Below are 26,150 nucleotides of genomic sequence, written 5' to 3'. Positions count from 1 at the left end.
AAGCCAAGCACAAAAATAGCAGCAAGCTTTCATTTCACATAATCACAAATTACTGGAAGGAGTGTTCCCATAAACACTATGACTGAGCCCATCTCGTCCATTGTCTGTCCATTTCCCATCCTTCCCCTGCCCACCCCCTAACTGTCTGGCTCTATGGAATCAATACATATTTCAGCTGATTGTTGGTTGACTCAATTTCAGATCCCAACAGGCAAAAGGAACGTGGCAGCTAGGACAGCACAGCTGTGGCAAAAGAACACCAGAGGATTGACAAGAAGCATCTACTCTTCAGTTCACTTTTTGAGAGAAAGGGGTAGTCTTCAAGAAAAACATAATTTTTCCATGTCTTATTGAATTAAATCTAGTAATCTGCAAGTAATTAGGCTTCTCACTCATAGGTAGCAAATCCTGTGAAGGATAATAGTAAATATTCTGTCACTTTAACGCTGGAAAAAGCCAAGTCTGTAAATGAAAGTGAAAGTGATAATGCTCAGTCGTGTCCAACTCTTTGCGACCCCGTGGACTATATCCCACCAACTTCCTCTGTCCATGGGATTTTCCAGGCAAGAATACTGGAGTGGGTTGTCATTTCCTCCTCCAGGGGATCTTCCCAACCCAGGGATAGAGCCCAAATCTCCTGCCCTGCAGGCAGATTCTTTACCATCTGAGCCACCAGGGAAGCCCAGTCTATAAATAATTGCCCTTTAAATTCAATGATCCCATAGCATGGGTTAATCTTCTTGCCTCTTGAACTTTCAAAGCCTGGCTTATATTAAGGGCCTCAAATTCTCTTCTTTTTGGGGACTATCTTCATTGTGGTCCCCAAAGAACAGTCCCCCTGGTTGTATGAAGAAGCAGAGAGATGAAGATTTCGATTCCTGGTTTGTACGTCATCAAAGGAAAGAAATGGTCATTTCTCATAGTTTTTAAGCAGCTAATCTCAGAGTCACAAGTCCAAAGTTGAATTCAAAGCTCTGGGGCCCAGGAATCCAAGAGCAGATCTGCTCCTTGACATCTCCCCAAGACAGGGACAGCAAAAGTTAGCATCTTTACCCTGTATCACTGGCTGGGAGAGCACAGGACAGTACATCCCAGATCAAGAGCCCTGGCCCCAGGCCAGATGGCAGCTTGTCCACACCTCCTGGGGGGACACCTGGAGTCCTGGCGGCCCTCCATCTCCCAACTTTCTGGGCCAAGGTGGCTGGGTGAGTTATCCAGAGACACAGTGGACTCCATACATAGAAAGCAGCATTTCTAGAAACCCGTGTGGCTTTCAGGACCAGCTCATTGAAGGGCGCCTGCCCTACCCTGTCCATGTTTGGACCCTGGTGGCTCCAAATCCTAGGAGGCAGAAGCTGCCACCCTCTCTCCTTTCTGTTCCAACAGTCTAGACTTCTGGGGGCAACCGACCTGCTTTGCCTCCACCCCCGTTTCCGGCTGGCCTGCATCCACCAGGGTTTCCCTTCAGATGGGGTTGAGATGCTCACAGCCAGTGTCCACGCTCACTGCCGCCCTGGCCACATCCCCAGTTAAGTATCCGCATCTCTGGCCACCTCCTGAATGACACCCAAGTTGGGCTGGGAGCCTAAAACTGACTTCACGAACACGCATTAACCTTTACAGGGAGAGCCTAATTGCTCCAAGAATGTCAAATATGTCGTCCTTCCCGAAAGGGGCTTCCCTTGTGACTCGGCTGGCAATCAATCTGCCTGAGATATAGGAGACTTGGGTTCAATCCCTGGGTCGAGAAGATCCCGTGGAGAAGGGAAAGGCTACCCACTCCATTGTCCATGGGGTCACAAAGAGTCAGACTGAGCGACTTTCACTTTTCCCAAAAGGTCTGACAGTTTTCCTTTTTTAAAAAATATGAAACCAACCAATGACACAGCAGTTAAAATAAAAGGATGATACACTGATTTTCTTTACTTTTTTTTTCTTCTGAAACCAATGCAGTATCAGAGTTCAAAAATCACACCTTTACCATCTTTGTAAAGCTGCCATCACTTACAGTCTAACAGTTGACATTTTTAATTAGGGAGGCTGAGAGGAACACTCAGGGCCTGCCCAAGAGCCCAGGGGGAGACATGCAGGGGTAAAAAGCAAGACAGTCCTCCCCTCTCGCCCCTCCTGACTCACCACCACCCTTTCCCTCAACATCGTGCTGTGGCTTTAGTGGATTCAGCCCATAGGTGGTACCAGAGGTGATCAGAAGACAGAAGAAACAAGACCTGGGTATTTATTTGCCTCTTTCTCTGCTCAGGTAAAACACAGACTGTTCAGTTCAATTTGAATTTCAGATAAACAACAAGAAAAAGTTTAGTATAACTATGCCCCCAGATATTTCATGGAATATACTTACACTTTTTTTTTTTTTTTTGGCTTATCTGACATTGAAATTTAACTGGGCATTCTGAATTTTTGTCTGTTGAAATGTGGCAACCATAAAAGTCTGTAAAACAGCCTGAGGCTGGGGCTTCTCTGGTGGTCCAGTGGCTAAGACTTCGTGCTCCCAGTGCAGGGGGCCCAGGTTTGATCCCTGGTTGGGGAACTTGATCCCACATGCTGCAACTAAAGATCCCACATGTCAAAACTAAGAGCCGGTACAGCCAAATAAATAAATAAATAGCCTGAAGCATAGCTGTGCCCTTCAACAGAAGACCACAGACCTTGTCAGGCTGCTCCCCACAGAGCACCCTCTCCAGTTTCTGGTGCTTCCCTGAGGGTTCTGCTATTCCCAGTGTGAGATGCTGCATTGTTCTTTGTGGGTTTCCCTAAACTACATGAACGTGGAAGTCGCTCAGTCAGGTTCAACTCTCTTGGACCCCATGGACTACACAGCCCATGGAATTCTCCAGGCCAGAATACTGGAGTGGGTAACCTTTCCCTTTTCCAGGGGATCTTCCCACCCCAGGGGTCAAACCCAGATCTCCCACATTGCAGGTGCATTATTTACCAGCTGAGCCACAAGGGAAGCCCAGGAATACTGGAGTGAGTAGCCTATCCCTTCTCCAGTGGATCTTCCTGACCCAGAAATCAAACTGGGGTCTCTGGCATTTGCAGTCACCTTTGCAAACGGTCTTTTGGAGTTGACCTTCTTCAAATTACTCCTGTAGAAGTTGTCCTCTGGTTCCCCTCAGAATCATGACTAATACATTCATCACTAAGGACATCCCGCTTCACTTTCCCAGCATCGCTTTTTTCAAGTTCCCCATCCCCAGCTCTGAGTACCAGATGTAGCATATAGTGAGTGTGTGCATGATAAGTTGCTTCAGTCATGTCCGACTCTTTGCAACTCCAAGGACTATAGCCTGCCAGGCTTCTCTGTCCATGGGATTTTCCCAGACAAGAATACTGGAGTGGGTTGCCATGCCCTCCTCCAGGGGATCCTCCCATCCCAGGAGTAGCACATACTAGGTGCTCAGCAAATATTTCCTGAATGAATGGATGAACGAATGAGCACAACCAGGCTAGGGTCCAGAGTGCTTTGCAGCATCCCACTTCTGTAGTTAAGGACCCAAAAGTCTGCATCCTGATGTGATCCTACTCTAGCCAGCAAAGAATAGAAAGTGATCCAGGATGTTCTTCAAGAATGGTGGACTGGGAGAAGGAGACGGAACCGAGGGGTTAGCAAAGAGGAGCAAGATAACCTGTGTCCCAGATAACTATTCCTGCAGAACCGATCACCCTGAATTAGCAGCTTCAGCCCAAGAACTGAGTGTTCTCTACCCCCAGTGCTGTAGGTTAGCAGGCTTGGCTGAGCTTCTTGTCTCTCGGATGGAGCCTCCCACAAGACTGCAGCCGGATGGTCCCAGGGCTGAGGTCACCCAAGAACCTTCACCCACATTCTTGCCATCTGGGAGGGGAGAGCCGGCAGAGTCTGACTGGGTGGGCACCTATCCAGGCTGCTGCCCATGGACTAGCTGGACTTCCTTACAGCATGGCAGTTTAAGGTAGTGGCTCTTCTTTTTTAATTTATTTTTTAAATTTTTATTGGAGCATAGTTCTTTTATAACATTGTATTAGTTTCTTGTTGCTGTTGGTCAGTGACTCAGTCATGTCTGACACTTTGTGACCCCACGGACTGCAGCACGCCAGGCTTCCCTGTCCATCAGCAACTCCTGGAACTGGCTCAAACTCATATCCATTGAGTCAGTGATGCCATCCAACCATCTCATTCTCTGCTGCCCCCTTCTCCGCCTACCCTCAATCTTTCCCAGCATCAGGGTCTTTTCCAATGACTCAGTTCTTCTCATCAGGTGGCCAAAGTATTGGAGCTTCAGCTTCAGTATCAGTCCTCCAATGAATATTCAGGTTTGATTTCCTTTAGAATGGACTGGTTTGATTTCCTTGCAGTCCAAGGGACTCTCAAGAGTCTTCTCCAGTACCACAGTTCAAAAGCATCCATTCTTTGGCTCTCAACCTTCCTTACGGTTCAACTCTCACATCAGTACATGACTACTGGAAAAACCATAGCTTCGACTATACAGACCTTTGTCGGCAAAGTGATGTTTCTGCCGTTCAGACAAACGAGTCAGCTATACATGTACATTCATCCCTTCTTTTTTGGATTTCCTTCCTATCTACTGGAACCTCTTAAGTGGTAACTGGCTTCTCCCACAGCAAACATTCCCAGAGGGAAAAAGCAGAGGCTTCCAGTTTCCTAAGGTCCAAACCAGGAAACTCATAGGCCCCCTTCTGCTGCATGCTGTTGGCCTGAGGAGCCTCAGCTGCCCTGAAGCAAGAGGAGGGACTTAGAACTCTCCCTCCACAGGCCAGAGAGTCTGCAGCAATCTTTCATCCTCTTCAAGTCTGACCCCAAACCAGGAATCACACAAAGTCATAACCAACACACAAAGTGATCCAGGAATATGTGTCAAGGCCATTAACAAGTAAAGAAAACTTTAAAGAGAGGGAGGTTTTACCCCTTGACTTGGAAAAGTTCTTAGATGTAAATTTTCATACTTAAAAAGTTCATAATGATCTATATTCTTGCTTAAACCAGGGTAGCAGTTTAGAATGTGCTGGGGGTGGGGATGGGAGTGGAAATGTATTGATATTGTGAAATGAATAATACATAATGAATTGACTTTCTTGGGAGGTTGTGCACTGCATGGCACATGGGATCTTAGTTCCCTGACTCATGAGCCCTGCAGTGGAAGTGCAGAATCTTAACCACTGGACTGTCAGGGAACTTAATATTGAATTGTTTTTAAATAGGAGTTTGTATGTGGTACCATTCAGACCAGCTTCATGGCAGGCAAAATGTGCAGGGACCCTAGGGAAGTGACCAGTCTTGACTGAATGATCTGCTTAATAATTTTTAACAAGGAGTCCAGGTTTTCTTTCTTTCTTTTTTGGCTGTGCTGGGTCTTCGTTGCTACACGTGGGCTTTCTCTAGTTGCGATGCAACTAGAGAGGCCTTATTGTGAGAGCTTCTCTTGTTGCAGAGCACAGGCTCTAGGCACACAAACTTCAGTAGTTCTGGCTCCAGGGCTCTAGAGCACAGGCTTAGTAGGTGAGGCTCATGGGCTTAGTTGCTTTGAAGCATATGGAACCTTCCTGAACCAGGGACCAAACCCATGCCCCTGCATTGGCAGTCGAATTCCTATCCACTGCAACACCAGGCAAATCCAAGGAGCCCAGTTCCTCAATTTTTCCCTGGACCCTACAACTGATACAGCTGGCCCTGTCCTTGGTCCTTGGTAGAGAGCAAGTGAGGTCAGGAGGCAGCAACTGAAGAAGAGCGAAGGCTGAGCTTGTAGGGCCTTGTCTTCCAGAGCCTGGGCTGGGTGACATCATGCCAACCTTGAGACAAACTCAGCTGTGTGGTGACCCACCACCTTTGCTCCCCTGTCTGTCTCTGAAGTGGAAGGTACCTGCCCTCAATGAGGCAAAACCACACTGATGCAGCCTGTTTGCTAGATGAGGTTTTAGCACAGGGCCAACAAAATCCACTATCACATTCTGAAGTCACTCTTAAAAACAGGATTCCAGATAAAGAAGATATGAGACACACACACACACACAGAGGAATACTACTCAGCCATATAAAGGAGTGAAATTTTGCCATTTGCACCAACATGGATGGACTGGGAGGGCTTCCCAGGTGATGCGGTGGTAAAGGGTCTACCCACCAATGCAGGAGACGCAGGAGATGCAGGTTCAAACCCTGGGTAGGGAAGATCCTCCGGAGAAGGAAATGGCAACTCACTCCAGTATTCTTGACTGGAAAATTCCATGGACAAAGGGGTCTCGTGGGCTACAGTCCATGAGGTTGCAAAGAGTCAGACATGACTGAGCATGCACTCATACACGTACAGATGGACATAGAAGGCATTATGATAAGTGAAGTTAAGTCAGAAAGAGAAACACAAATACTGTATAATATCTCTTATATGTAGAATCTAAAAAATACAACAAACTAGTATGTGTGGCAAAAAAGAAGCAGACTCACAAATATAGAGAACAGACTAGTGGTTACTGGTGGGGCAAGGGAAGGGGGAGGGGCAACATGGGCTGGGGGATGAGCGGGTACAAACTATTAGGTATAAATAAGCTACGGAATATACTTTACAGCACAGGGAATACAGGCAATATTTTATAATAACTATAAATGGAGTATAACCTTTAAAATGTGAATTGCTATTTTGTACACCTGTAACTTACATAACATTATACATTAGTTTTACTTCAATTAAAAAAATTTAAAGAGGATTCAGAGCTAATTTGTTCTCAGCTTGTCAGAGTGAATAAAAAGTGGTCACTTCCTGAGTATGAGGGACCCACTTAGGAAAGAATAAAAACTGTACTTGGAGTGAAATAGCACCGTTTCCTGGCTGAATTGTGTAAATTGAGCCAAATCTTGGCAGTTAATTATTATTGATTGGAAATGCTAACTCATTACTGATTAAGAATGTTGGAAGAAACCAATTGTGTGGATTTTACAGAAACTCACAACAACCCTCTGGGGCTCTCCCCAAAGCCACGTTCTAGGATCGTTGATGAGAGCTTTCAGGTGAGACCAGGGAGAGGTCTGCCTGCAGGTCTGGGTGAGTCTGTGGTTGCTCTGAGGATGCCTGCAGACCGTCACAGGCACAGGAGACCTCCTTGTTCTGCACAGCTTGGACAGGAGAGCAGGTCCCACCTAAGAGGAAGTCCAGTGCCTGAAGACGACGCAGCCCACTCTCTTGCCCAAACACACTGACTCCCAAGAAGGAACATGAGCTGTGAGCTTCTCTAACTCCTTTGTAATCACAGATGCACCCCTCTGATAGGAACCCTACAAATTTCAACATCTTATCATGGAGCTCAGGCTGCAGTTGTAGTGGATTCTCTTCTGAAAAGCTGTTTGTTGTGCAAATTAATTTCATACATAAAATTATGAATGTATCACCTGCTGCTTAAATAAGCAAAACATATTCAAGTACCTGAGAAGTATTAGGTCCATACAAATAATTGATAAGCAGAATAAGAAACATTCTTGTCTCCTGATGAGGGCAAACGATAGACAGATCATCACTCTCCTGGTACAAGCTCATAATTCATAGGCTTCAAAAGATCTTCAGTGGGAATTCTTTCAGCATAATTTATAAATTCATTTTTTTCACTAAAACACATGGGCCTTCTCTGTACAATACAAAAACTCTATCTTCAGTTGGTCTAAAGCTATCTAAAATTTAATCTCAAAAAAAAAAAAAAAAAAGAAAGGAAGCAAGGAGAGAAGGAGGAAGGAAATACAGATAAGCCCACAAATTAGAATATTGCTTCAGTGTTTTACTTTTGAAAATTAACAGGTGGTCCCTATACTAGTCTATGACCACACACATGCCAGAAGCTAGTTAACTAAATTGATGAGATGATACTGCTGTTGAGACCATGGTTTCCAGCTTGGCCAAGATGTAAGTCTATTAACCTCCTTCAGTGCTATGGACTCAGACCACAGCCCAACCTAGTTGCCCATTTACACCCCAGATCCCTGGTCAAGAGAGAACCCAGGACAGCGTGAACATGGGGATGAGCTGGTGTGTTTAGACCGCAAGCTAGATGACCTGCCATCTTTCCTGTGATTTATGCAACCTTGGGGCCTATCTCCTGACTCCCCAAGGAACTTGGGCTGACATAGCCTCCCTAACTCCCCTCCCAAGTCTGCCACTGAATCGGTTGTGCGTGAGAGCATTTTAGGCTATGCAAACACCCACAGACATAGAGAACTTGAACCAGGAGCAGGTAAAAAGTGCCACATCTATTAACAATGCTTCAAGCACGTTTACTCCAAAGACAGTGGATTAGAAGCACCGTGTTTATCCACGGTATTTACTAGCACACTGAAGTTATTATAAGGCTCAAACTGAAGCGGGGGTGTGGAGGATATCAATCAATCAGTCACTCAGTTGAGATTGGCAGTAATAAATTCCCTGTCAGCCCTAATCCCTAAAATAACCTTTGCAAAGAATCAATTCACTTGTTGAACAGTATTACCCATTGACCATGTCTGTGTGGATACCCTGATGGTTTAAAGGCCTGGCCTTCTGAGCAATTCCTATTTCATTCTTTCCCCATCTAGATCAATATCAGAAGCAACCTTGTGTATCCATCCATAGCTTCCTTCTGGAATAGAGAAGCTTCAGAGCATTCCAAGCTATAACACAAAGGGCACGTCCTGTGGATAGTATTTGAGAGCCATGTTAGTACAATATTTCATCCATTCTTGTTTTGAAATTTTTTCTGGTTACTTCAAATATAGAAAAAGAAGGAGGAAAGGGCCAAGTGACCCCTGATGGAGACCAGAGTGATTTGATGTTTCACCCTGAGAGCTCTGTGGCGTTCAGAGCAGCACGCACGATGCATCAGTCCAGGTGAATTCAGGGCTTCCTGCAGGTTTTACTGCTCTAACAGGAAGCAGATTTAGAACTTTCTGTTCTGGGAATCGTTGCACACCTCAGTGATTGATTACTTAGAGACATGTTTTTCCCATAGCCAGATGCAGTTTAACCAGCACGTCTCTGAGACCCGTGGCAGCTCAGCATTCCAAGTTACCATTTTCCCTGTTTCAAAGGGCTTAGAGGCTCTGCACGCTGAGCTTCCACCTAAATTCATATTGAGATTCATGCAGAATTGACGTATTACATCCTCAGAGTAGAGGAGAACTGCATGGTGCCCTGGCTTCCAGACCCCCACTCACAGCAGCCTACTGAAGCATCCAAAACCCTCCACCCAGCCTCAGGCACCATCACGTCCCGTATTTGAAGCAGAACCAAGTCACATCTCTGCCATAGACAGTAACAAGGCATGATCCCTGCGTAGCCTTTCTGGAAATTTCATTTTCTCCTCTTGCCTTCCAGCCCAACCTCCCCAGACCAAAGAATCAGACCAGCCCTGCAGCATCTCCTGCCAGAACTGACCTTCTCTCTTAAGCATGGTAGTGAGCATGCAGTCAGCTCCTTTTTGTACCCAGTTCCAAAGCTGTCTCTCCCTACTCCAGGCTGATCACCCATCCTGTGTACAAGACCTTGCCCCACACACTTCCACAAACCAAGGAAAGAGAGGAAATGTAGCCCAGGCAAAATCTGCCCATGTCGATTTGTGGTCCTGGAAAGGTCAACAAGATACCAAAAGAAAAAATGGGGTATCTGCTGGGTGCCCTGGAGCCAAGGGGGTGGGTGGGGGCAGCATGGAAGGTGTTTTGGGAATAAATATTTGAATTTTATTTCTTATTTGAAAAATCAGGCTCAAATTAATGCTGCTGTATCTGTCTCTATGTCTATGAATGCAGGGCCTTCTCAATCAGTTTCTCCACATACTTGATAGCAGAAAAATAAAATTGCAGTGTGTGTGTCTCTGTTCCCTCAAAATCAAAGGCAAGATAAACTTAAATGTGATTTTTAACTTTATTCAGAACAAGGAGAGGAGAGTACCCATCTTTGACCTTATTCGTTGTTAGTAACTATAATCTCATCAAAGCAAACTAAATCTTGGATGCTCCTAGTACAATCCCACACCTACTAGAAACTTCTCAAGCCATGACCTCTTTTCCAAAGAAGAAGCACCTATCCAAGTACGGTGCTGTATTTTTGCTCAGATACTCAAGAATCCACCTGCCGATGCAGGAAACTGAGTTCAATCCCAGGTTCAGGAAGATCCCCTGGAGAAGGAAATAGCAACCCACTCCAGTATTCTTGCCTGGAGAATCCCATGGACAGAGGAGCCTGGTGGGCTATAGTCCGTGGTCTCACAAAGAGTCGGACATGACTGTGCACACACACAACACAACAACTCACATCTCAAAGAGATGACAACTGGGGTAAGCCCCACAGGTATTTCAGAAAAATATCTTCCTTCTGGGTATTTACCTACAGCCAGGACTGGGGGATTCTCTTATCAAACTCAGGTATGTCCCCATGCCTTTCACCTCCAAATGCAGACTTTTGGAAACAAATATATCACAGCTCACTAAGTCAAGAGAAATCCATTCCAGTTTTAGAAATTCAATCTAGCTTGGGTAAGCCTCCAAGCGCTAAAAGTAAGCTCCATCAGAAGTTTATTACTCATAAATCTTTCCTTCAGATTGGAAGTCACCCAGCAGCCACTCTCCTTCCAGTATTTTCCCACTTTTTTTCATCAATAAAGAAAGTTAACTCTTACAGTCTCCCTGAACAATGAACATCAAGATATAAATCAAGAGACACAGCCAAATTATTGTCTTACAAAATGAAACCTTTTGGTTGTGTCCAACCCTGAATATGCATTGGAAGGACGGATGCTGATCCTGAAGCTGAAGCTCTAATACCTTGGCCACCTGATGCAAACACTCAACTCACTGGAAAAGACCCTGACGCTGGGAAAGATTGAATGTAAAAGGAGAAGAGGGTGGCAGAGGATGAGATGGTTGAATGGCATCACCAACTCAATGAACATGATTTTGAGCAAACTCTGGGAGGTAGCAGAGGACAGGGAAGCCTGGTGTACCGCAGTTCATGGGGTCACAAAGAATCAGACACAACTGAGTGACTGAACAACAACAACAAACTGGCGACTAGTGGGGAATAATCTGATTCAGATGATTGTGTCATGTTTGAATTGAATGTAGCAGATGAATTGTAACCAGAGCTCTGAAGCGGTGTTTCACTGAAGTGGAGAATTATATGGGCTTCCCTGGTGGCTCAGACAGTAAAGAATCTGCCTGCAATGCAGGAGACCCACGTTCGACCCCTGGGTCAGGAAGATCCCCTGGAGAAAGAAATGGCTACCCACTCCAGTATTTTTGCCTGGAAAATCCCATGGCCAATGGAGACAGGCAGGCTATAATCCATGGGGGTCACGAAGTGTCGGACATGTGTGTTAGTGAGCAACTAACACACGCACATAGAGAAGTCCTATGTGCAAACAAATGAAGTTCTCAGCCAAAACTACTCAATCACAAAGGCACTTTGTTCAGATAAAGAATAAAAATCTCTGAATTATCAAGATACTAATGAATTAATTTTTTTAATTAAAAAATAATACAACTCTAGTATTTCTGGGGGGAAAAAATGTCTTCACACTGCAGGTAAGATGAGGACCATCTGGGTTGTGTATCCAGAGGTTGGTGTACTGGAGAATAAGGACAAGTTCAAGGTTGTTCTGTATAGTATGGGGTGGATATATGTTAAATTTCACATCAATTAATACCACGGCAACAACAATGACACAAAAATAAATCTTAGAAGAATCCAGATTCCTAGCCAATGACCCTTTTGAGATAATATTTAACAGTATTTCAGCAGAGCTCAAGAATTTAGATCCCACTGGAATTTAATGTATCTGACTTGTGTCTTCTGTAATCCAGATTAGAATTTCAAGGCACCCTGAATTCACTCCCATAGTCTTCATTATGTCTATGTTTGTGCTCAGTTGTTCAGTCATGTCCAGTTCTTTGCATCCCATGGACTGTAGCCCACCAGGATCCTCTGCCCATGGAATTTTCCAGGCAAGATTACTGGAGTGGGGTGCCATTTCCTGCTCCCAGAGACCTTTTCATTCCAGGGATCAAACTCACGTCCCTTATGTCTTCCACACTGGCAGGCAGATTCTTTACCATTAGCACCACCTGGGAAGCCCTTAGCCCTGTAGTCTTCATTGGCAGTGGTGGTTTAGTTGCTAAGTCATGTCCAAGTCTTGTGACACCGTGGACTGTGGCCTGCCAGGCTCCTCTGTCCAAGGGATTTCCCAGGCCAGAATCCAGGAGTGAGTTGCCATTTCCTTCTCCAGGGGATCTTCCCAACCTGAGGATCAAACCCATGTCTCCTTCATTGCAGGCAGTCTCCTGTATTGCAGGCAGATTCTTTATCAACTGAGCCACCAGGGAACCTCTTAAAGTCTTCATTGCCTTGTGCTAAATGGAGACCTCAAGTAAATGTATAATATTCAAATGTAGTCAACTAATGACATTTTGGGATGCTCATTTTACAATTAATTGACTACTATTCTGATCTCATAACATTTTGATAGTCTGTGCTTCATATTTCTACTCTCGTGGGTCCCTGTTTCTTCAAAACATGTAGACAGCTTCATTTGTATTAATAGGAAATATATATTAAGATAAAAGATCTCTTGAGATACCCATGATGACAGAATAAAGTGAACTGAATTTCAATGGGATGTAATATTAGGTTAAAACAGAAATTCCAAGATGATCTTCTCATATTGCATATTTAAGAATAAGGAATTAGGCAGCTTAGATTTTTAGGAAAATATTTAGACCACCTCTAGAAAACTTTATCCCAAATTTAATATTTTAATTAAAAATTTTTTTAATGAAATACCATGTATGTATATCACACATGAGCAGTTATATCTGAAATTAAGATAGAACATGTTAATAACAATTTGAATGTATACAGAGCCATGAGTCTTTAACTATCAAATAATCTTTAACCATCAAATAGTCTTTATCAAATGAATAGCTTCTAATATTTAGAATTATATAAAGAAACACTTTATTTGTAGCATCTTGAATTTTTCCTTTCTGTTTACTTTAAGACTTCCAGAAAAGACATATGCATTTTTCACTAGAGTGAATCAATTTTTATTGGAAATGAATTTCATGCTTTATAATACGAGAAAGCAGTGTCTTCTGTAACAGCTGATAACTCCCTCTGGCGCAAAACACTGAGCACATAGACTTGCTTTGAAGGACCTGTGGATGCCAAGGGAAAGCCAGGCTGCAAAGCTGTTGAGCACAAGGGACCTAGTCCTGCCTTGACCTCCACTCTGCCAGACCCCAGACTTCAGGCTCCTCCCGCATGAGCCATGAGTTACCTAAAACAGCAGTTCTCAAAGAGCGGACTGGTCACCCTGAGGGGACTTCCTTCCTTAAAGGGAGCCCACAAAATCAAAATTATTTTTATGGTACTAAGGTACTATATTATCTGATACTTTCAAATTATGGTGCTGGAGAAAACTCTTTAGAGTCCCTTGGACAGAAAGGAGATCAGACCAGTCAACCCTAAAGGAAAGCAACCCTGAATATTCATTGGAAGGACTGATGCTGAAGCTCCAATCCTTTGGCCACCTGATATGAACAGCTGACTTACTGGAAAAGACCCCGATGCTGGAAAGATTGAAGGTAAAATGAAAGGGCAGCAGAGGATGAGATGGTTAAATAGCATCACTGCCTCAATGAACATGAATTTGAGCAAACTCCAAGAGATAGTAGAGGACAGGGAAGGCTGGCCTGCTGCAGTCCGTGGGGTCACAAAGCTTCAGACACGACTGAGGGACTGAACAACAGCGACATGTGTGCATGCGAAGTCGCTCTGTTTGTGTCTGACTCTTTGCCACCCTATGGACTGCAACCCGCCAGGCTTTTCTGTCCATAGGATTCTCCAGGCAGGAAACTGGAGAGGGTTGCCTTTTCCTTCTACAGGGGATCTTCCCAACCCAGGGATCGAACCCACATCTTGTGTCTCCAGCCCTGGCAGGCAGGTTCTTTACCACTAGTACCACCAGACAACAACAACAAGGTATTATTTGCTTTTTAAAATCTTGTCTTCTCATAAGTACGCAGTGGAACTTTCTAGAGGCTACACAACACATATTACAACAGACTGGCAGCCAGACATTACAGCTATATGCAAAAATACAGAACTCTTCCACTGTCCTGCAAAAGTATTTTTTTCCATCTTGGAAAATATTATTACTTTTTATTTTTAAAATGTTATCTATGTTAACATAGGTTTGCCACTTTGTTTTTAATGAACAAACAAATAAACCCTTTAACAATTTCTCCATTTTAATTTCTAATATGAGAATCATCAGTAGATATAACCAACAAATCAGAAGTTCTTTGGGGTCTTTGAGAATTTTTAAGAATGGAAAGAAGTTGTGAGAGCCAAAAGGTTGAGAACTGCTTCATGAGGGCATCTCTGAGAAGACTTTTGACCCTAAATCCCATGATACCAAGGTTGGCAGGTTCCATGGATGTTAACTCCATTGACAAGATGGACATGAATCTATGAACCCAGAAAATCAAGAAACTCCTGTGTCCGTCCTTCTCTGTTTGAGCAACTCTCATTTTGCTCCTCTCTGCTCTCTGAACTTCTTGCTAATAAACACACCAACCCGCACCCACACAGAGAAAATGGGAAAAGCCGTAGGCATCAGAAAAGGCTTGTGAAAGAGCGCATTTCTTCCCCCACCCTCCCTAAGTCCCCAGGTCTGATCAAGACATTCTTGGGTACCAGTCCCTCTTTTTATTAATACAATGAACTTTTCACCCCAGGGGTCACCACCACACAGTCCCTCTCCAGGACAAAGACCCAAAACAGGTGAGTGAGTCAGCAGCCACAGATGAGTGACCCACCAAGAAACATTCTAGAACTTTAGACTTGCTCAGGCCCCATTCAGATTCAAAACGGAGGCTCCTAAGTGGTTTTCAGGGCCCTAAGTCTTTACAGCCGGGATCTGAGATTGACATTATCTACAACTGGATGAGCAGCATCAGCTTAAATTCCATCCAACAGGAAGCAAGGAGAAGTTTTCCATGAAAGGTGAGTTCATTTTGTAATAAACAAAAAGTTGGAACACCCAGGGTCAGGGAAGATCTCTTGGAGAAGGGAATGGCAACTCACTCCAGTATTCTTACCTGGAGAATCCCATGGATTCCTCCACCAGAGGAGCCTGGTGGGCTATAGTCCATGGGGTCACAAAGAGTCAGACACAACTGAGTGACTGAGCACACACACAGGAACACCCAGAACTCACCCTCACCAGGACCACAACCCCAACCCTGGGTGCTTACTGGGTTTTTATTCTGGTGACCAGTCATCCTCCATTACAACCACTAAAGGTGGGGAGCTGGGCTTCTTTCCAGCTCTGTCTCCTTCAGAGTCCACGCTCTTCCCTTTCCCGGCCACATCCCAGCTCCTCCACTGCCGTTCTGTTTCAACGATAAAATTTAATGATCCTTCCTACAATTTAAGGCTGAGGTGGAGACTGGAATGGAAAATATAAATGCTCTGGTCTCTGCTATTACTTTTATCTTCTGTGAATCCGTGCAGTGACACTGATCCGGGACCTCCCCCAACCAGCACCCTGCTCTATGTACGAGGGAGAGCAAAGCGAGTTTTAAACCTCCTTTCCTGTGAAGTTGAGTGCTTCACAGTTTTCAAAGCACTTCTCTCATTTGATCTCATTTTATCCTCACAACAACTCGGGTGATTCTCACCACCCCTAATGAAGAAAGCAGAGAACTATATTTGCATCATAATTATCATGTTGCCCAGAATGGGTGTCCTCCTTTGGGAAAGAAACTGATCTTATCTACTGCATTTAGCTCAGTTTTTGTTTTTTTTTTTTAAACCAGACCATGGTGCCCACTTTGAATTGCTAAAATCCACTCTACACCAAAGTGCAGGCATAGATAGTGGCCAATTTGGCTGAAAGTTATGATCCACACCTGCTATGTGCCCAAAGCTACAGACAGGAAATAAGTAAGTAGTTAGACTATTCATGGGGTCTTACCATTTTCACCAGATGGCTTGTCTTTTCCATTGGTTGTCCCAGCTCCTTGTCGCTAAAGGCATTAAAAAAAAAAAAAGAAATTGTCATCAGTCACTTTCAGGGTTATTTTTGTCTCTTTCATTGTTTCCAATACTTTTTGCATCATATCAAGTTCTATGTCACTTTAGCTCAAGATGGTTGGGGCATGATGTTTGTGAGACCAAGAAAAGATCAGTCCAAGACAGTATGTTTTGAAATGTCACAGACTGCCTCCCTGGACCAGATCCACTGCTTTATGAATTCAGTTCACTAGTCACAAGGGATAGCAGACAGGAGACTGTTGATGGAACATAGCATCAACAGAAACACAAGGGAAGCAGCAAAGAGTTTGCGCCAACTGCGACAAGATCAGGGCTATCACTTTTGTCATGATTACACTGCCACATTTTTATTCCAATCACTATGTTCAATGTCTCACCTTCAAATATATGGTAATCGATTTTAAAAAGTCCCATGTCAATGACCAGAATCTCTTCTATCGTTAGATTACTCTTCTGTCCATGTTTATGCCTATCTTGTGTATTTTCGATTTACTAGGTTGACCAAAAGGAATGTTTTATGGTTAGTCTTGAATCTTTGGGCAAGATTCTCTGGATATGTGGCCTGGGGAGCTACGTGCAATGTATCGCATATGCAGGCATATAAGCATGTTTCCTCAAAGCTTATCCAGCGACTACTTTTAAATAACATGCTGTTCAGAATTGTTCTAGTCCATGCAGAGAGAAGTATTTTGTCAGTCCAGTTTTCTGATCATCATCGGAAAAGATGCTTTAAGTTGAGAAAAATAAAGTGATTGTAAAGTCTCTAGCTTTCAGGTGCTGAAAAAGAGACCAGGCAGGGAGCTGATTTGTCCAAGTTCACAAAGCTAATTGGTGGTGCAGTCAAGGCTGGAGACTGGACTTCATGCCAAGGTTAGTACCTTGCAGAAATAGTCATCATTATGTAACTCTTTGATGGGATCCTGGAAAGAGAAGCAAGGCACTGACCAAGGAGAAAATTGATACAGGTGACTCCCATCAAGGATCAGAATGAACTTAAAATTTATATTTGAGTCCAAGCCTTCAACCTAAAGCAATACTAAAAAAATTATTAGTTCCTATTATTGTCCAATGTTGTCATGAGAAATTCCCAGGTCCTTGGCCAACCCTTGATTAATAGAAGCTGGATCATCTGGAAAAATCTTGCTTGCATGTTCTGATTAGTGTAAATAAATATGGCAAATGAATGATAGAGACTGATGTGAACAAATTTAATCATCCCTGTGTACACTTACTCCCTGGTGTAGATGATAACTCAAGAGAGAGGAAAAGTCAAGCCTTCCATTTATTACAAATCCCACCACACACATGCCACACACATGCCACACACATGCCACACACACACACACACACACACACACACACACACACACACCCCCCACGTACACACAGACTCTGTCTCAGTCAATGAGAAGTGCAAATGCCCACCCAGGTCAGGAGAGTACTCTGCTTCATTCCAAGAAGAAAAACCACCTCTCTCTGGCACAAAGTGGAAGGAAAGCCTAGATAAATGTGGGTTCCTTCTTCTTATTTAATTTTAAACATTTTCTCAGAATCCAGACCTGCCCGTGTTCCCATGGAAGAAGGTTGCAGTACTGGCCAAACATCCATTGATCTTCAATACATTTCTTCCATTCATTCTCTGTATCATAGCATCTTTATCTAAAGCACTCAGCTTGTAACACATCGTCATCTTGATTTAAACCAAATTACACATTTCTTAAATACAGTAGATTTGTAAGTGAAAATGCCACTTTATTCTTGCCTGTGTTTACTCAGTTTCATTTTTTTAAAACAGAAAGCTGGTAAATTAGCTGCACAGGATGGAAATCTGATCACCGTTGTGAAGGATCAAAAGTGACACAGCAGCCAGTTAGGGGTTGAACCGCTCCAAGGTTTAAACTCTCCATCCTTCCCCACGTAGTTCATAGAAGACTCAGAAGACATGGCAAATTCCACAGAATAAAAGGACAGGGTTTTAGAGCTGAATAAAGCAAATTCAATGGCATACAAGTGCAAAATAGGTGCACATCCAGCTCCTTTATCTTTAAATGCCTTAAACACTGACACCTTTCAAATGTCCTGAATACTTCATTGCATAAAAGATCACCTCTATGAAACCTGAAGAAAACCAAAATGAAACATGCACTGGGGAAGAAAAGGGGTTCATTTTCTAAGAATTTATAAGATAGGAGTTTTGTGTCAGGTCTTATTCAATGGAGCCAAAATGAAGCTGATAGATGTCATAAGGATCTTGTGTCTCGCATCAGAAAATGATCCCTACAAAAAAGAACTAGTCATCCAGAACATCTTGTTTCAGAATTCTTTCAGACCTGGCAACATTTTTAAGGCAAGGCTGAGAACAGTGAGGGGAGCAGTCAAGAGGGCTCTTGTTCCTGTTCCAGGGATCTCCAGGGTCATCACTTGTGATTGTTTTATCCCTAGGGAAGAAGCTGAAACTCCCCTGAACCAAGCATCTGGAGGGGGCCTGAGTCAAGCTGGGGCTTAGGGTGCCAAGGCCAGACAAGCTCCAAGTGGTCCTGGGCATTATGGGCTCAGGGAATTACGACAGCATCCTTAACCAGGTAGATACCACCATGGTGCTCATCAGCATCATTCTGCACACTGTACCCCCAGGCACAGAGGAACTTGCTCAAGGTCACACAGCTGGGAAGTGGTGGAGCCTGAGCTCAAACCCAGAGGCTCTGGCTCCTTAGTTGACCTTTGAACCACTGAGCCTGCACATTCCCTAGTATCCTTCTGAGCCCACCCCACCTTCACCCAACACACCAGCAAGTGGGGAGATTGCTATATGGAGGGCAGACAGCAACACAGAGAAAAATAGCTTAAGAGAAAATGCATCACCATCCAACACTCTTCCATCACCAACAGGAAGTGTGGGCTTCCCTGATGGCTCTAGTGGTAAAGAATTCTCCTGCCAATGCGGGATACGCAAAAGACCCAGGTTCAATCCCTGGGTCGGGAGGATCGCCTGGAGGAGGGCATGGCAACACACTCCAGGATTCTCACCTGGAAAATTCCATTGACAGGGGAATTTTCTAGGGGGCTACATACAGTCCAGGGGTCGCGGAGAACAGACACCACTGAGCACACACAAACTGATGGTCTCTGCAGAATTTCTCAGGAAGTGTAAGAGCCCTGTCTAAGGACGCAGCCCAAAATGTTGATATGACAGCATTGGAGCCTCCTTCTTCTGCAGCACAATCAGGAGGCTTGAGGATGCTGGGGGGTCTGTGGAGCAGCCATGAGAGAAGGGGATGTGAGCCAACAAGGCAGAACCGTGGCCAGGAGAGGTGTTCTCTGGGTCCTCAGTCCTTAAATCCTCGCCCAGCAACTCCCACGGGCCTTGGGAGGGAGGTTTCCTTCCTCAGTGATGTTAACTATTACAAGGATAGCATTTCAGAGTTTGATAAATCCCAATCAAGTAGAGAACAGACTTGAAGACACAGTGGAGGAAGGAGAGGGTGGGACAAATTGAGAGAGTAGCACTGAAACATATACATTGCCATGGCAAAACAGATAGCCAGTGGGAATTTGCTATATGACACAGGGAGCTCAACGCCGTGCTCTTTGACAACATCAAGGGGTGGGATGGGGTGCGAGGTGGGAGGTTCAAGAGGAGGGGACATATGTATGCCTCTGGCTTATTCATGTTGATGTATGGAAGAAGCCAACACAACATTATAGTGTAATTATCCTCCAATTAAAAATAAATGAATTTTTTAAAAGGAGCCTAAAGGAAGAATAGGCGTATATAGCTTCTTCTTACAATCCAACACAATACTAAGTACTCATAAAAATGCAGAACTGGTTTTCAAAAGTATGATTCTTAAAGTGATTTTCCCTGTCAGTCCCCTGACACCAAGGGCTACGGGGAAATGACAAGGAACATGTCTTAGCTTGGCTTCCCAGAAAGCACGGTGCAAGGCAAGAGCCGTTTGTGCTACAACTTAATTGGGGAGGGAGGTTCCAGGAATGAGTGGAGAGGATGGGCAGTGGGGCCCAGACAGCCATGCAAGGAAATAGCATCTGGTAGGCACTGCCAGGGGCACCCAGACCCCAAGACTGTGCCCTCCAGTGATGCTTGAACTCTGTTCGAGGACAGACTCCCGAGATCCATCAGCTCCCATATCACTGGCCCAAGACATGCACCATGGAGCTTAATTCCCAGTGCTTCTAGTCTGGGCCATGTCTCCAACATGGTGTCTGCCCAAGGACAAGGAGGACACCCCTGGGAAGGAGATGGAGACACCCGGCATGGGCAGGAGGTGACATACTGTCACTTCAACCTGCCTGAAGCCTGCAGAGTCCACGCTGGCTGCCCACCCACAGGGCCCTCCCTGATGGGACCTGAAGTGACACAGGAGAGGTGTCTGACTGCACGTCAACTTGGCTGGTGGGTCTTTTCAACCAAGTTGCAAGCTCACGGACAGTCCTTTCATATTAGAAACTTCACTAGTGGAACAAGCCACTCCAACTTTCTGGTAAATAACCAGCTTTGGCGCCACTTCTTCCTGTATTTTGAGCTCAGAGTGTGTGCAGTCATTTTTTGCTACATCTAGGGGCCAGGGCTCATTGGAAAAGACTCTGATGCTGGGAAAGATTGAGGGCAGGAGGAAAAGGGGGTGACAGAGGATGAGATGGTTAGAAAGCATCACCAGTTCAATGGACATGAATCTGAGCAAGCTCCAGGAGATAGTGAAGGACAGGGAAGCCTGGTGTGCTGCAGTCCATGGGGCTGCAAAGAGTCAGACACGATTTAGTGACTTGAACAACAGGCGCCACACCCACATCAGTAAGACCCGTCTCAACAGTGTTGGTTGGAAGAGAAAGTGTGCTGTCATCCTACCCATCACCAACAGACTGAAGCCCAATCCTACTGCATGACCATCACAAGCCCCCACATCCCCTGTTCTTCCTTATGAGAACTATTGCAAAACCTTTGTGTTCTTGGAGTAATTATCAAGTCACTGGCTAAGGAGAGTGAAGTGTTCACCCGCCTTGGGCACAGAATTTAAGACGGCATCAAGAAACTCATTAATCAGAACAAATGCTGCCTGGGATCATGTTTGCATGGAATCTGAAGAAGAAAAAAAAATCAAGGTCATAGGAGCAGAGAGTGAAACGGTGGCTGCCAGGAGCTGGGGTTGGGGAAAGGGGAGAAGCTGGTAAAAGGGTGCAAACTTGGTTATGAGCAAGGTTAGAGAATCAAACGTGTTACATGGTGACTATGGTTAATAACACTCTGCTGTAAAATTGAAATTTGCTAAGAGAATGAAACTTAAGAGCTCTCACCAAAAAAAAAAAAAAAAAAAGGTAAAAATTTTAGGTGATGGAGGTTGAAATTAAAACCATAATGGGACTCCTTTCACAGTGTACAGATATGCCAAATTTTCCAGTTGTACACTTTAATCATATTACAATTTTATTTGCCAAGTATACATAAAAAAGGGCTTCCCAGGTACTCAGTGGTAATGAATCTGCCTGCCAGTGCAGGAGACATGGGTTTGATTGCTGGGTCTGGAAGATCACCTAGAGCAGGAAATGACAACTCACTCCAGTATCCTTGCCTCGAGAATCCTGTGGACAGAGGAGCCTGGCAGGCTATAGTCCATGGGATCACAAAGGGTCGGACATGACTTAGCGACTAAACAACATACTTCAAGAAAACTGGAAAAAAGGCAAATATTAATGCAATATTTTAGAAAATTAAAAATACTGCAAAAAGTCATGATAAACAAAAGACCCACGTTTTGCATTACCCACGAGAAGAAACAGATGGGAACCACTGGCATTTCCTTTTGCCACACTCTTGTGTGGCTCTCCCAGGTACTGGCCATGTTTCCCTAAAGCAAATAAATGACTCAGGAAGTTGAGTAATTTCATGGATTTATACAATTATTCTAACAGTCTTTGAAACCTTTCTTCTGCAGCTCTCTCAAGGGCCAAGACTGTGATTCATGCTGTCATTTTTCAAGTTTTTATTGTACGGTTTCTAGAATACTGCAGAGGAGCGTCTCGCCTTTCATATTTTGCTGTCAATACCCATAAAATCGGTCATGCCAATCATATATCGTATAGGACCCAGAATTGCTAAAACCTGCTTCCTCATTAAAGCAGACCCAGAGCCCTGGACAGATTATGTCCGCTTGGAAAATCCATTCAGCCAGTACATATTGGTTTCATCCTTAGGATAAAACACAAGTTCCCATGAAGACATTTGCTTTTCATTTCAGAAGGTTGGAGAGAATGAAATGCGAAATGAATTCCAGAGGGACACGAATGACAGTTCAAGAATATTTTCTGAATGTGCACCCACTAAGTGGATAAACCTGTCTTCAAGAACTTGGCTTGTTCCTTAATTTGATGAGATACGGCTGCAATACTTTGGCCACCTGATGTGAAGAGCCAACTCATCAGAAAAGACCCTGATGATGGGAAAGATTGAAGGCAGAAGGAGAAAGGGGATGACAGAGAATGAGATGGTTGGATGGCATCACCCACTCAATAGATATGAGTTTGAGCAAACTCTGGGAGATGGTGAAGGACAGGGAAGCTTGGCATGCTGTAGTCCACGGGGTCACAAAGAGTCAGACACAACTGAGCGACTGAACAACAACAAAAGACTCAAACAGTGGGTGACTAATTTCAAAGGCCCCTTAGGGTTGGGGAACAAATTGCCTTCTGCAGCAGTAAGGGTCCCAGGGCATACCCAGGGTCCCCAGGGTTCCCAGAGTCCCCCAGCTCTCCATCCCTTCTTCTTTCATCTACCCAAGCAACGCACCCATTGTGCCACAAAATTTTGGAAAGAGCTCCATGCATGAATTTGCTTTGGCAACACTGGAGAAAAGACCACCCTCATGGCACCAAATCCACGGGGGGAAAAGACAGAAGAGCCCATGGAAGTCTTTGGCTCCCAGAGGCATTTCTTCTCATCCTCCTTATCAAGCCATCAGGGTAGGAGAGGATGTGAATGAGCTCCTCACAGCCCTGGGGTCAGCCTGTCAGTGCTGCTGGATTAGGAAAATTCCCATTAGAGGACTTTGGTCTTGCCCAAGTTAAGAAATAAAAGATTTTCATGCAGAAGGAAGATGGTACCACACAGAAACTCACATGCACAATAAGAAAATAAGAAACTCCAGGGAGGTTCCAAAGGAAGCTAAATTAATACTTCCTAACTGCTCTAAAAATCACTTTCTAAAGAAAGAGCCAGCTTAATTTTGTTAAAGGGCTGGAGAGTAAATATTTTAGGGTCACAGGCCAAGTGGTCTCTGTTGCAACTACTCAAGTCTGCAGTTGTAATGTGAAAGTAGCCCATAGACAATATGCAAACACTAGCTGTGTTCCAGTAAAACATTATTTATTAAAAAAAAAAAAAAGTATATTCACCACTGTGCAAAACCATTAGCAGTGAAGTCATGGATTCAGTGTCAGAGGCTGCGAGCAACCCAGGGGGTGACTGGCTCCTGGACTCACAATATACTCCTCTTTCCTTGGGCCAGGCACAGGGCCAGGTCCTGAGGGTCCCCAGGAGAAGGGGGATATGCTCTGACTTTGGTTGGTCACAGCCTAGAGGGAGAGAGACTAATCAGCTCAGATGGTGGGTAACATAAGACCCAAAATGACCAAGTTCAGGGCCATGGGTTAGGGTCCCCCAGTTCACATTTGAGTGAGTAGGGGGTCAAGGACAGTTCCACATTTTGAGGGAAGGGAATGAGTCACAGCGACCCCACAAGCTGGGCAGAGCTGGGGAAACTCCTTACCAAGTTCCCTCCTGAGAAGGAAAGACGGGGACCTTTGGCTCCTGCTGTCACATGTAATGGAGAAGGCAATGGCACCCCACTCCAGTAATCTTGCCTGGAAAATCCCATGGGCGGAGGAGCCTGGTGGGCTGCAGTCCATGGGGTCGCTAAGAGTCGGACATGACTGAGCGACTTCACTCTCACTTTTCACTTTCATGCATTGGAGAAGGAAACGGCAACCCACTCCAGTGTTCTTGCCTGGAGAATCCCAGGGACGGGGGAGGCTGGTGGGCTGCCGTCTATGGGGTCACACAGAGTCGGACACGACTGAAGCAACTTAGCAGCAGCAGCAGTCACATGTAAGGACCTGCCATGCAGCAAGTCCACTCTCCCATCCACCCATCTGTGGCAGCATTTTCCAAAAGAGACATTATTTGGCATTATCAAGTGGATGGTATCACTGTCTCAAGGGAAAGGAAAGTATGTGTTTCGAGGCATTTTTTAACATTTTCCTCTCTGTCCCCAATATCTGACCTCTGTTGGATTTTGTCTGAAGCTCCAGTATTTGACCATCTGATGAAAAGAGGCGACTCATTGGATAAGACCCTGATGCTGGGGAAGATTGAGGGTAGGAGGAGAAGCAGGCAACAGATAATGAGATGGTTGAATGGCATCACCAACTCAATGGACATGAGTTTGAGCAAACTCTGAGAGATGGTGAAGGACAGGGAAGCCTGATGTGCTGCAGTCCATGGGGTCTCCAAGGGTCGGACACGACTGAGGGACTGAACAACCACCACCAAGAAGTTACAGAAATTTGGCAAAAGACTGAAAGAAACATCCACCCCACCCCCGGAGCTGCTTAGAAGCTCTTGTCAGCAAGTGCTCCTTCACACAGTCTATCCCCTGGTGATGACTTTGCTCTGAAGTTGTTTTTTCTCCATGACTCTGTCTTCCTTTTGTGAGGCTGCATCCTGATATTCAGATTGCTGATGGCTCAGGGATTCTGGCGCCCCTTAAAGGCTAGCATTGTGACAAGCGGATCCTCAAATGGGTCATAAATAAGGGGGGAAATGCCAATCTGTGTGTTTTGGGGCTAGAAGACTCTCAGGGAACATGAAGGCTCAGATAATTGCAATATTCTTTGCAGAATCAATATCCTGTACACAGCTGCTAAGTCGCTTCAGTCGTGTCCGACTCTGTGCGACCCCATAGACAGCAGCCCACCAGGCTCCCCTGTCCCTGGGATTCTCCAGGCAGAATACTGGAGTGGGTTGCCATTTCCTGCACACAGGAGAGAGGGCAAAATGGAGAAAGGGCCCCAGAGTTCTCAATCCATCCTTCGAAGCTGTCTTTTGAGGACCATGTTTACAAAGAATGAAACAGAGTGTTTCTATGGTATTATATTAAGGCGTTTTTCTATGGTATTATGTTTAATTTTTATTGATGAAAGATTGTGAGTCTTTTAGATGAAATACCAGATTTTAAATGGACAGTGCTGGGGAACCATGGTGATCACACAATGAAGTAAGATTAGCAGCTGGGTTGGCCAGCACAGGCAGCTGATGTGTGCTCCGTGCCACCGCCATCATGAAATCAGTGGTTTCTCAGCGACATGAAGGGCACACCATGAAAGGCCTCCTCTAAAGCAAAGGCCCCGAATTTGTCTGAAGAGCAGAAGAGACATTTCTGCCAACACTGTGTGATCAGAACAGAATTGATGTAACTTCTTAGCACTGATCATTTTAAAATCATCTATGATTCTCCTGGTAATACTCCAAACACTGAACATTTTTAAAATCCACCAATTTAATCCCTAAAGATCAGAAGAGGACTTCCACTGGAAGGATTTCAAAGAAAGTCAAATAGTTGGTTAAAAAGAAAATGATGGGATCTTCATGACAAAGGCATTAACCTTTATAATTCTTCCACCTTCTGACTACATTCAGCTCGGAGCATTTTTATCCTGACCTTTATGTTAATAGAAGCAATTAGCATGGCTGTGGTGAGGCAGGCCATTTACCCCTCATTTTTAGGGGTTGGTGGTTTGTCTTATTGAAATTCAGTTTATACTTTATCCTATAGCTATATATTTTAAATGAGTATTTTTCTACCCTTAAAAACTTTCTCCATGCCCATTTTCTTTTTCAGTAATACTATTTTCTATTTATAAAAGTGAGTTAGGGCCATAATGAAAATCTTAGAAAATAAATACACGAGGAGGAAAGCAAAACACTTATAACCCAACTGTTCGGAGTTAATCTATGTTAACTATCCTATCACCCGCGAAGAGTCGGACACGACTGAGCGA

General features: G+C 44.5%; 1 protein-coding gene across 1 annotated transcript in view; it reads right to left on the bottom strand.

Moving 5' to 3' along the window:
• The window catches only part of PCP4 (Purkinje cell protein 4), a 68,523-nt gene that overhangs the window by 19,283 nt on the left and 23,090 nt on the right, over nucleotides 1-26,150 (bottom strand). The window contains exon 2 of the mRNA NM_001078136.1: nucleotides 16,000-16,051. Coding sequence (NP_001071604.1) covers nucleotides 16,000-16,051 — 52 coding nt within the window. The remainder of the gene's footprint in view (nucleotides 1-15,999; nucleotides 16,052-26,150) is intronic.

This window comes from Bos taurus, chromosome 1 (genome assembly GCF_002263795.3).
Source record: "Bos taurus isolate L1 Dominette 01449 registration number 42190680 breed Hereford chromosome 1, ARS-UCD2.0, whole genome shotgun sequence".
In the NCBI taxonomy this organism is placed as follows: Eukaryota; Metazoa; Chordata; class Mammalia; order Artiodactyla; family Bovidae; genus Bos; species Bos taurus.
The sequence above is the reverse complement of the archived record's forward strand: the minus strand, read 5'-3'. Positions and strand labels throughout refer to the sequence as shown.